Source organism: Leuciscus leuciscus, assembly GCF_965113295.1.
Source record: "Leuciscus leuciscus genome assembly, chromosome: 9".
Lineage (NCBI taxonomy): Eukaryota > Metazoa > Chordata > Actinopteri > Cypriniformes > Leuciscidae > Leuciscus > Leuciscus leuciscus.
Window position 1 is genome coordinate 9,901,752 of NC_138733.1, and position 12,387 is coordinate 9,914,138.

The 12,387-nt window shown below is 37.6% G+C and overlaps 1 protein-coding gene across 2 annotated transcripts in view; it reads left to right on the plus strand.

The window, feature by feature from the left end:
* Positions 1-10,458, plus strand: part of grm5b (glutamate receptor, metabotropic 5b) — a 79,895-nt gene extending 69,437 nt beyond the window's left edge. For both annotated transcript variants that reach the window (XM_082179939.1, XM_082179938.1), the window contains exons 5-9: positions 499-745; positions 937-1,105; positions 2,588-2,714; positions 4,109-5,048; positions 7,471-10,458. In XM_082179939.1, the coding sequence (XP_082036065.1) occupies positions 499-745; positions 937-1,105; positions 2,588-2,714; positions 4,109-5,048; positions 7,471-8,416 (2,429 nt within the window). In that variant the 3' untranslated portion in view covers positions 8,417-10,458. The remainder of the gene's footprint in view (positions 1-498; positions 746-936; positions 1,106-2,587; positions 2,715-4,108; positions 5,049-7,470) is intronic.
* Positions 10,459-12,387: the final 1,929 nt, after the last annotated feature.

The following is a 12,387-nucleotide window of genomic DNA, read 5'->3' on the forward strand; positions in this document are numbered from 1 at the left end:
GTAAACAAGGTGAAGTGTGTTTTGTGATTTGATTGTAGTAAGAGTCCCGAAACAAGACTAAAGCACTGTATACTCACCTATATTATGAATAATTTGGGGTAAATTATTATGCTGCGTGACGTCTTTTTATTGTTCTTTTGCGCACGCGTGCCAGTTCAGGACCATTATCTGTTCACACTGGAATTTGATATTGGTCACATTTAAAACAACAATGTGAACAGCTGTACAAAAAAAACAACTAAGAACAAAGACTTGCAGTGTGAACGTAGCCTTAGCCAGCATGCAATGCTTTAGCATTCAATCGAAAACGCTTGAACTGTACATCTCTCAGCCTGATAAAGACACCCTCTGAGATGGAAATATGGGTCTCTCCACTGCATGAAATCAGTTTCACAGAACATAAGCAAATTAGTACAGTTCATCATTTGACCGGCCTACAGGGTATGCGCAGGAAAAGACGAGTTATCTGTCATTAACCCCAATCTCTTCCTCTCTCAGAGCGCGATTCTCTGCGGCAGCAATACGCTCAGGACACCAAGATGGGTTTCGTGATCAACGCCATCTACAGCATGGCCCACGGCCTTCATAACATGCAGAAATCTCTGTGTCCTGGTGTGGTGGGACTGTGTGATGCCATGAGGCCCATCGACGGCGCCAAGCTCCTCGAGTTCCTCATGAAGACCAACTTCACCGGAGTGACCGGGGAAAACATTTACTTTGACGAGAACGGAGATTCGCCAGGGAGGTATGAGCTTCCGTTCATTCATCCACGACCAAACCAATAAGCCAATCCACCAATTAATAAGATAATCAATCCATCAACCCGACAGTTAGTCAATGAGTGGATCAATGCATCAGTCATTTTGATGAATTCACCCTTCATCTTCATTCCGTTCCACTAAATCAATAGCGCTTTTTGTGTTTGACGGCTCATAGTTACGTGATCATGAACTTCAAGAAGATGGGGAAAGATTACTTTGACTACACAAACGTGGGCAGCTGGGACATCAGTGGACTGCAGATCAATGACGACGAGATCTGGCCCAACAAAGAGGACATCATCAAATCAGTGTGCAGTGAACCCTGCGATAAAGGTCAAATCAAGGTCAGGAAACAGTCACACTCACAATGTTTCATTCTCAGTAATCATGTATTTGTCAATTGCATTGTGGGCATGTATTGGAGTGAGAAGTAAACTCAACTGGTTTTACATTGAAAATCAAGTTGTGAGTGAGCAAAAAAACTAAAGTCAAATTGAAAATCAAACATAGAAATTGAGAGGTTAATACTTTACTGGATAGGCCAAACCACATGACTTGGGTCTTTATAATTTGAGTGATTTCTTAAATAAATTTTGATGGTTTCATGCTTTCTGTATCTAACAATTCCCTGCATAAACACATCAAGGCTCAAACCACATTTATAGTTGCATGTGAACCTGTATTTAATGTCTGGATATGGCATAATTGATTTACCTTGTAGTTTTACTCATTATTTTTAGAATTAGACATTTGGAAACCCCAAAATTTCAACATTAACGTAATCTTACTAATAATATAAAAGGACCTTTTGTTTACTTATTGCAACAACTTTTACAAATAAAAAATGTTTGGTATTGTATTGTCACCACTTGAAATTGGAGTCCTGAAGTAAAAAAAAGTTGAGTACGACTTTTATTGTTGTTATTTATGTCAATAAAAAAGGCGTTTATTATATTTACTATATAAATATTTATTTTAAAAAAATTCCCAAATGTTTTAAATAATATTAATGTAAAATAAAGAATCAAATAATAAATATTAATGTAATCTTTTAATTAATATTATACAAAACATTTCAAATATATGTAAATATTTTAGAAATAAATATTTAATAGTAAGTAAACATACTATAATATTTATATTTACTACATAATACAAATATTATAAGTATAATATTATAAATTCTGTATGAAAAATATGTATATTTAATGTTAACATATATATATATAATATATATATATATATATATATATATATATGTATATATATTTATCAAATGTTTTAAATTAATATTAATAAAAATAATGAATGAATGACTGAATATTAATTTAATATTTTAATAAATATTATCCAATGCATTTAAAATACATGCAAATATTTTATAGTAAATAAACATACTATAAAATTAAATATAATATTTATATTTACTACATAAATATTTAATTTTGTAAAATATAATTATATTATTATTAAATTCTGTATTTAAAATATTAATTAAAACATGTATATGTAATATATATTAATATTCATTATAAATATATATATATATATATATATATAAATATATATATTTTATTTAATATATAAAAAATATTCTACACACAACTTATCCATTTTCCATGGCCTGAAATATCGCAGTTGTAAAGCAAAAAATTGGATCATAAAATGGCTAAACGTAAAATTTTAATAGTTTTGCTCTCCTAAATTGTATTGTTTTTCCCCCCGGACTGCAACCTTTCAGGGTCACGACCCGCCAGCTGACAATCGCTGCTTTACCACCTGATGAGATTATGATGGCATGTCACGTGATTCTCTCTCATCTGCAGGTGATCCGTAAAGGAGAGGTCAGCTGCTGTTGGACATGCACTCCCTGTAAGGAGAACGAGTTTGTTTTCGATGAGTACACGTGTCGCGCGTGTGAACTGGGATCTTGGCCCACCCATGACCTCACCGGTGAGTCGACAGACACATAAACCCACTGCAAAGATCAGATCGATGACAATTCTGCCCCCAATTCTCATGAATACACTGCTCGTGCTTGTGCCTGTTGAGGGTTCAATAACACGCTTTATCCGCCTCTATTCAGTTTAGCAAATCTAATTCTGTAAAGTGCTCGAGCCCCGGACGCACACGGATACTCAAACACAAATCTAACATTTCATGGAGTGTCGTTTGGGATCCCAAATCACCACCAAAACGACTTATTTGCCAAATGCGTGTTTGCATCTCTCTCACATTGCCTTTAATAGAAAGGGAAAAAAAGAAAGAGAGACATTTGTGCCATAGAAAGCAAATGCATTTCAATAAATAATTTCAGGAGAAAACGAATACACACAGTCATTGAGCTAAAAGGTTAACAGCATCAAAATCGTCTGAGTTGAACTTATCAAATCTGTCTCGCTGTGATCAGCCCACACACTTTAATACCATCTATTTATACCATCAGATAGAATGATATGAATCATATAGCAAATATAACCAAGTACTGTCCATTTTTACACTTTTTTAAATTAATGTATGCCAGTGCAACACCCTCCTCCATAATATTAGGGCATTGTGGGTAAGGTGGTTTCGATACATTGCTATGTATAGTAGTTTTGGCATGGCATGATCCACCAGATGATTATAGCAAGTCAATATATACTATACAGTTGTCTGGCAATGGAAAAGTGCCATTCTTAAAGGTATAACATGTTTATTTTAACAAATCTTAAAAATATTTGCTTATAATATTTGATCTAATATAATTTATGATATTATACTTATATTTTAGAAAATACAAATATATTTTTTTTATTGTAAATATTTATATAATAAATATAAATGTTCTATTTACGTATCCACTAAAATTATTATTTGTTTTCTAAAATATTTCTATATTTTCTATATATATTTTTTAAATCAATAATCAAGTATAATATTTTATATTATATTATATAAATTAAAGGATCAGATATTTTAAACATTTTAGTTTTTATAGTAAATATTTATATAATAAATATATATGTTACTGTATATTGAATTTTATAGTATGTTTATTATTTACTTAAAAAAAAAATTTTTACTGTAGAATTTTTGACAAAGAATGTCAGTAACCAAAGTGTGGATGGACCTCATTGACTTTCAAAGTAAGGAAAATGAACAGTTTGGTTACCCATATTCTTCAAGATAGAAAATCATACAGATTAGGAACAACTTGAGGGTGAGTAAATGATAACAGAATTTACATTTTTGGGTGAACTATCCCTTCAAGTGGAATTTTATAATGATTTTTAAAAATTCGTATCCAATAATCACAATCTTTTGGAAAAAATCTTACTAATTCTCTTTCTCTCGACTTGTTTTAGGATGTGACCCGATCCCAGTGGAGTTCCTGAGGTGGGGCGACCCTGAGCCCATCGCAGCCGTGGTCTTCTCCTGCTTGGGTCTGATGGCCACGTTCTTCGTCACCTCCATCTTCATCATCTATCGCGACACTCCCGTGGTGAAGTCGTCAAGTCGTGAGCTGTGCTACATCATCCTGGCGGGGATCTGTCTGGGATACCTCTGCACCTTCTGTCTCATCGCGAAACCTCACGTGATCTACTGCTACTTGCAGAGGCTGGGCATCGGCCTATCGCCCGCCATGAGCTACTCGGCCCTCGTCACCAAGACCAATCGTATCGCTCGGATTCTGGCCGGCAGCAAAAAGAAAATCTGCACCAAGAAACCTCGTTTCATGAGTGCGTGCGCCCAGCTAGTGATCGCCTTTCTTCTTATCCTCCTGCAGTTGGGCATCATCGTGGCGCTTTTCTTGATGGAGCCTCCCGACGTCGTCCACGCTTATCCCTCAATCCGCGAGGTCAACCTCATCTGCAATACCACTAACTTGGGTGTGGTGGCGCCATTGGGATACAACGGCCTCCTCATCATGAGCTGCACCTTCTACGCCTTCAAGACGCGCAACGTCCCGGCCAATTTTAACGAAGCGAAGTACATCGCCTTCACCATGTACACCACCTGCATCATCTGGCTGGCCTTCGTACCCATTTACTTCGGCTCCAACTACAAGACCATCACCATGTGCTTCTCCGTCAGTCTGAGCGCTACCGTGGCTCTGTGTTGCATGTTTGCGCCGAAGGTTTACATTATCCTCGCTAAACCGGAGAGGAACGTCCGCAGCGCGTTCACTACGTCGACGGTTGTGCGGATGCACGTGGGAGACGGGAAATCATCATCCGCGGCCAGCCGGTCCAGCAGCCTGGTCAACCTATGGAAGAGACGAGGCTCGTCGGGAGAGACGCTCAGGTGTGTGTTAAATTGTGCAGCAATTAAATACTAGATTTGCATTTCGTAGAGAAAAGAGGTGCGTTCATACCCAGCAAGCAATGTTACGTTTAAAAGACATCTAATAGCCGTCCAAACACAGCCCAGACGTCAGGGCTAAAACAAGGAAAGATTTGGGCTGTCAGTGAAAATGTAATAGATGTCTAAACCATAGCCGAAGAATAGACTAGTCATCAATTAGATGATAAAAAAAATTTAGGGGTGTAACAATATATCGTGTCACAATATATCGCAATACAAAAATGCAACAATATGGATAGGGTGTATAGTTCACCCAAAGTAAAAATTACTGTGTGAGAAAAAAATTAAGTTTTCAGAGTTTAAGTGTCAGTGCTACATTAAGGAACACGCCGACTTTTGGGGACTTTAGCTTATTCACCGTATCCCCCAGAGTTAGATAAGTCCATACATAGCCTTTTCATCTCTGTGCGTGCCGTAACTCTGTCTGACGCACCCAGCGCTAGCCTACCTTAGCACAAAGACTGGAGGTGAACGGCTCCAGCTAGCATACTGCTCCCAATAAGTGACAAAATAACGCCAACATTTTCCTATTTACATGTATACGGTTATAAGATGGCTGTGTCTCATGTGACCTAGTTATTTGTACACGCTGTGACTATACAACAACATGTAAATAGGAAAATGTTGGCGTTATTTTGTCATATATATATATATATATATATAATATATATAATGTTGTATATAATGTGTAATAATGCAACGGGGGAATATTATTGGGTCCTGGTGATGCCAAATGTCTTATGTTACCAGTAAAAAGTGGCCTACATTATTTAAAATATATCTAGTCAGTGAAGAATGCATATTCGTCTAAAATAATTCAGTATTTTCAGCTTCAGAATCTTGAATATTTATATTCTGGTGTCACCATTGTCCTGTGTTTCCAGCACCAAGTCCAAGACTATTCATTTACACCCACATTGTAACACCAAATTTAGCATTTTAATCAACAGTACATTTTTTGTTAACCTTTTATCATATGTCTTGGAGTATCGCAATAATATCGTATCGTGATAAGTATCGTATCGTGACATGAGGGTATCGTTACACCCTTAAAGAAATGAAATAAGTGAAGAAATGAAACCAAACACCTTGTAATTACTGTTTACTTTGCTTACATGATGGAATATCATTCATCTCCCAAGTTATTTTGGCAAAAAAACGACATGTAACCAAATTCAAGGTTACTTTGGCTAGAAGTGGGTTACTCATAGCCAGACTATATCGGGTCTATAGTTAACCTAGACGGTGAAATGAAAGCTATTGCTTGCTGGGTAGCAAGAAAAGAGTAGTGTTAAAATTTCAGGTTTTATGCATTGGCTCTGTGAAAATGAATTGAGTTGCTCTGCTGTTGTAATGACACTCAGTACACGTCTTGTTTGTGCGGTAATGATAGGGCTGTTAAGTTATTGACATCCATAAAAAGAGAGTGATTACCTTAGACAACCTGTGATTATAGAAATGAATGTACGGATGTTTTAAAGGTGCAGGTAGAGATTTCTGGTAAACGCTGTTGATATTTGAAATCGCCAAAACAAACACGCCCCTTCCCAAACTGACCACACCCCTATATTGATGCTTCCGCCCCCACATCCATGTACACGCAGGGCTTGACATTAACACCCCCCAAATACAGGTCTATTTCAGCCGTGGCGTGTAACTCCTACTAGCCACTTTGTAAGGTTGAATTTTATATATAATATACATTTTTCAATTGTAGTCTTTTAAAAAAGGCATCTGAAATAATAAACTAAATGCAATGTAGTGTTGTCACAAATAGCGATACATTTCGATACTGAAATATCTGAAATGCTTCCAATACTAATTTTCCACAGAATAGATACATGATAGCAGCTGTGCTTTCTCTCTCTCATCTCTCAAACAGCGAGCTACGCACAAACCCGCCTCCCTTCAATCACTCGTTTATTTCGCTCCGGATGAATAATGTTGCTGTTACAGGGCTTGAATTTCGGCGTGGGACTCCAAAGTGCTCACACCCGTAAAGCCGCCCCTCAGGACTAAATTGAGTTATTTTTCGCTGCTTATTGCACTCAGCAGAGACATATGTTGAGCGCGTCAACACAATGGCCAATCAGAGGTGTTTAAGAATCCATTCAACAGCGCTCAAAATGCTAGAGGGAAATGCTGGTATCGTAAAAATGTTTTAATTTCAGTACTGAATTGGCACTGAAGTCTGTATTTTTGACAACACTACCTGATAGTTTACCACATAATCTCTGTGTTCAGATATACTACATGCATAGATAGATAGATAGATAGATAGATAGATAGATAGATAGATAGATAGATAGAGTTTTATTGCAACCATTTTTAACAGTAAATATTATTTTAATTGTTGTTTCAGCTCTAATGGGAAGTCGGTGACTTGGGCCCAGAATGAGTGCAGTTCCAAAGGCAACCACCTGTGGCAGCGTCTCTCGTTCCACATCAAGAAGCGCGAAAACAATCAGACGGCCGTGATCAAACCTTTCTCCAAAACGTCTGAGGGACGCTACTGCGGAGGCAGCGACATCAACACCGACAACAGTAACAACAAGATGCTCTACGAGGTCACCGAAGCGGAGGAGCGCTACCCCGTCACCTACCGGCCCCAGACACCCTCGCCAATCAGCACTGTGACCCAAAGAGCGAGTATTTCTTTAGCGCAAAGCAATGACTCCCAGGTCATGAGCGTCTCCACGTACATGTGTCAGCCTCAGCATCGCGGTAACGTTTCGTGCGGCGGAAGTGCGTCGCAGGGCTCGCTAATGGAGCAGATTAGCTGCGTGGTGAACCGTTTCACCGCTAACATCAGCGAGCTCAACAGCATGATGCTCACCAGTTCTCCTCCGGGAAGCACCGCGGTTTTATCCACTAGCGCTTCTGCTCACGCTCACGCACAGGAACCCTGCTGCCCTCCGGCCTACCGCCTGTCCCGAGAGATTTCCATGCCGTCCACCATGACGACCTATGCCGAAATACAGCCCCTCCCACCGGTGGAGCCTAACGTGGGTCGACCCTCACCCTCCTGCCATCTTTCTGGTTCATCGCGGCTCAAAACGTCACCAACGACCAGTGGGAAGGAGCTTAAAGTGGCCGTGTCCACGGTTATGGAGTCGCCGTCCAATCAGCTTGAGCTTGAGGAACTGCTAGCTCTGACTCCGCCCTCCCCCTTCAGGGACTCCGTCGGGTCGGGAAGCGCCTCGCCAAGTTCTCCTGCTTCGGATGCCGAAATGTCCGCACTTCCGCTTGTCCCGAAATACGATTGCCTGGTGCTCCGACACTACAGCCAGAGTTCGTCTTCATTATGAGGACCAGCATGGCGGACAACAGAATGAAGAATGGAGCGCTAAATGGCGTAAATAATGTTGCCGGAGACGGACACGGCTTGAGTGTGTGTGTTTACATGTTCTCACCTTCGGACCAATGCAAAACCTGAATATCTCCAACATCAGACCTGCAGTAGTTTCTCAGTCGTTCGTCTAGTTTGGCGTTCCGTTGGTCTGTTTTGGTAGTGGCCTTAAACAAACATGGCTTTCATCTAATTAGTGCTGTTTCTATGACTACGATATGTTGGTGTCCCCCCAAAAGGGTGTTGGTGGACGAACACACAGGGAGATCCACCTGCGTCACGGGGATGTTCCCGTACACGGACATTACAAGCCTTTTTTTGTTCCTTTCATCATCAAACAATGAGATTATTAAGGGCTGGAAAAAGACACGGCAGCAAAGGGAAAAGCCTGTTTAATTACATGTTGCTTCGCTCGTACCCGACTGCTGGTACACTGTAATAATTAAAGAGTCCGAGGTGACGTCTCCGATGCTTTCCAAGATTCAAACGCAATCTTTGAACAAAGTGCTTTGTTTGATGTACCACAGGACGGTGTGAGAGAGCAAACACACAGATGTTCAGATAGAAACAGATATTCAGACACATCAGTCATTGTCCATGATTTTCTCTTCTCCTTTTTCTCTCCCTTTTCTCTTAATTCTTCCAGTTTTTTCCCCATTTTTCTACCTGCCTTTTTCAGGAACAGAGCATATATGGGTGAATCTAATGAAAGCTGTCCAGATTATATGTGACCCTGCATCACAAAACCAGTCACAAGTCACACTAGTATATTTGTGGCAATAGCCAACAATACATTGTATAGGTCAAAATTATAGATTTTTCTTTTATGTCAAAAATCATTAGGATATTAAGTAAAGATCATGTTCCATGAAGATATTTTGTAAATTTCCTACCATAAATATATAAAACATTTATTTTTGTGAGTGAATGCAGCAAAATTGCGAACAAAAATGGACAAATTTAAAGGGATTTTGCACCCTCAGATTCCAGATTTTAAAATAGTTGTATCTCGGCCAAATATTGTTCTATCCTAACAAACCATACATCAATGGAAAGCGTATTTATTAAGCTTTCAGATTATGTATAAATCTCAGTGTCCAAAAAATTGACCCATGTGACTGGTTTTGTGGTCCAGGGTCACATATTTCACCCCAAAATTCTGCTTATAGAAAATTAAACCTATTATAGGATCATAGGTGGTCATTTTTGAAAATAATGTCACAATGCAATGATTTTAGGCTTAATGAATAACAGGTTTAATTTCTTTTGGCTAAAATATATGTATTAATGGAGTGTGTATTTACACGCCTTGTTGGCAGAGGCTATTTACACTAACTCCGCCCACTGACATCTGATTGGGCCAGACAAAACTACGGAAGATGCTGGATTGTCAATTGTAGCAATAGTAAAGGGGTAAGACGCATAACAGAAAGTTTTGACGCAAATCGACCCGAGTTCCAATCTCCCTTTTCCCATCTCATATCAGATCGGAAAGGCATTTATTTTCAATAGAAATGTAGAAAATATTCAATAAGTGGAAATAAAGTGTCTAACGTGTGTTTAATAATAAAGTGTTTATCAGATAGGGTTTGGGGAAAGTGTAGGGAGGGCTTTATTGTCCCAATAAGCAATAGCGGCAGCCATTTATTCATTTAGGTTTATTTATAAAAAATAAATATAGATTTATTTGTACAAATTTAAATAAATAGATTTTATGCATTGTTAGATTGAATGGATCTCCACGTCAGAAATATCAGACAAATCAGATCTGACCCCGGACGCCGAATCCCTGCAAGCATCGCAAGAGCAAGGAAATAAGTCAAATAAGTAATATAAAATATAAAAAGACATAATTTAATAATAATAATAGAATTATGAATAAATATTAAAACATAAATTATATAAATCAAATAATATTATTAATAAATTATTAAATGATAAATCAAATGACAACTACATAAATGACCAATGATTATAAAATGTAATCATGAAAAAACAAAGTAAAACAACACGTTGTGTTAAATGTTTGCTCTCTTAAAGTAACACACACACAGATTGTTTTGGGGAATCCTTAGATCCTTCAATAATAAACAAATAGATGTATTTATTTGTATTTATTCAGTATATTTATTTTAAAATACATTAATTAATTCATTTAGTCAATCATAGTCAAATCATTTAGTCAAACAGGTTAATTGTATTTAATTTTGGGGTGAACTGTGACCTGGACATGTTTTCATAAAAATTTCCTGCATTTTTTTTTTTTTTTTTTTTTTAATTGTGGGACCAAACGCTGGAGCCAGATCCTGTAACACACCTTGCCAAAACGTTGTGGTACCATGTTATAGTGATGGTATCAGATGGTAATACCATGGCTACTCCAAGGTACTTCCAAGAATATTATGGTACTTTTTTTATTAACTTTTTTGTTAATGGCAAACTAGTGAATGAAACTCTGAACATGAACTACACAGACACAAATTCAATTTTGTAAGATGGTAGTGGGTGAAGTGACATCATATCGCCCCTAACAAACCAGTTCACTGTGGTTCATATCATTGATCTGTATCAAATCAGATCATTCAGTCAACAACGTTTTGGTCCAGTCAAAGTCAACATGAAATGAAAATGTGTACTTTCTTGAAACACATTTCTGGTGTTCTTTTGAACAAATGTATCTGTGCACGTTAGTCACAAAGAAAAATAACTCAACAATGTATAAATTATGTCACATTACAGAAGTAGGCCTATAATGGGCAGCAAACTCCATTTCAAGTTGACTTTAAATTATACTTTTCTCTATCAGAAGGGCTTTTATTATGTAATCTTAAACAGCTTATTTTCCTGAGCATCTATCTATCCATCCATCCATCCATCCATCTAGCTATCTATCTATCTATCTATCTATCCATCCATCTATCCATCCATCCATCCATCCATCCATCCATCCATCCATCCATCCATCCATCCATCTATCTATCTATCTATCTATCTATCTATCTATCTATCTATCTATCTATCTATCTATCTATCTATCTATCTATCTATCTATCTATCTATCTATCTATCCATCCATCTATCTATCTATCCATGTATCCATCTATCTATCTATCTAGTTTTGAATCATACATGATATGAGTTATGTGTTCACAATGAAGCCATTCTAATCATTTTGATTGATCATTCCTATTGATTGTGTAAATATCAAGGGCATGCGGACAGCAACAAGTCTAGTAAAGTTTTGACAGTGTCTTATTGTTAAAGCTGAACAAATTGCAGTCATTTTACACGGATTACACGAGGACGAAATAACAGAAGATTTTACGAGTCTAAAGATGTCTTTTCTTACCATTCCCTTGTGTACAGAACGTGCTTAGATGAATGTGAGGCTACTCAAGTGTCTAGCAATTATATGAAAAACAAAAAGAGAAATTTACAAGTAATATTTATCCTAATAGAGCTTTTAGTGCCAAAGGGGGGAGGGGGAGGGAGAAGGTGTGGCGAAATGTGTGTTTTTCGTAACATGATGATATGAATCGTTTTTATGGTGATGAGTATTCTTTTTATAAATATATATTATAAATATACCAGACTTTGGGACTCAAAGCAATACAAACCATACGCATATACAAAGCACATCGGCTTCAGAAGTTTTCTAATCAAACTGAAACTTCTTTCTGTGAATGAGAAATCTTCCTCCGTCTCAATACTACGTCATATTTCGGGGATTCAGGCCGCATCTACGCACCAGACACGTGTTTCAAAACGAGATTGCTCGCATTTAAATCAATGCTTCTGTCTACACTAAAAACCATGAAAGCTTGTTTCCGCCACGGAATAAAAAAAAATGTGGGAAATAAAGTATTTTTTAAAGGGGACCAAATATGCAAAATTCACTTTTATAAGGTGTTTGAACAGAGATGTGTGTCC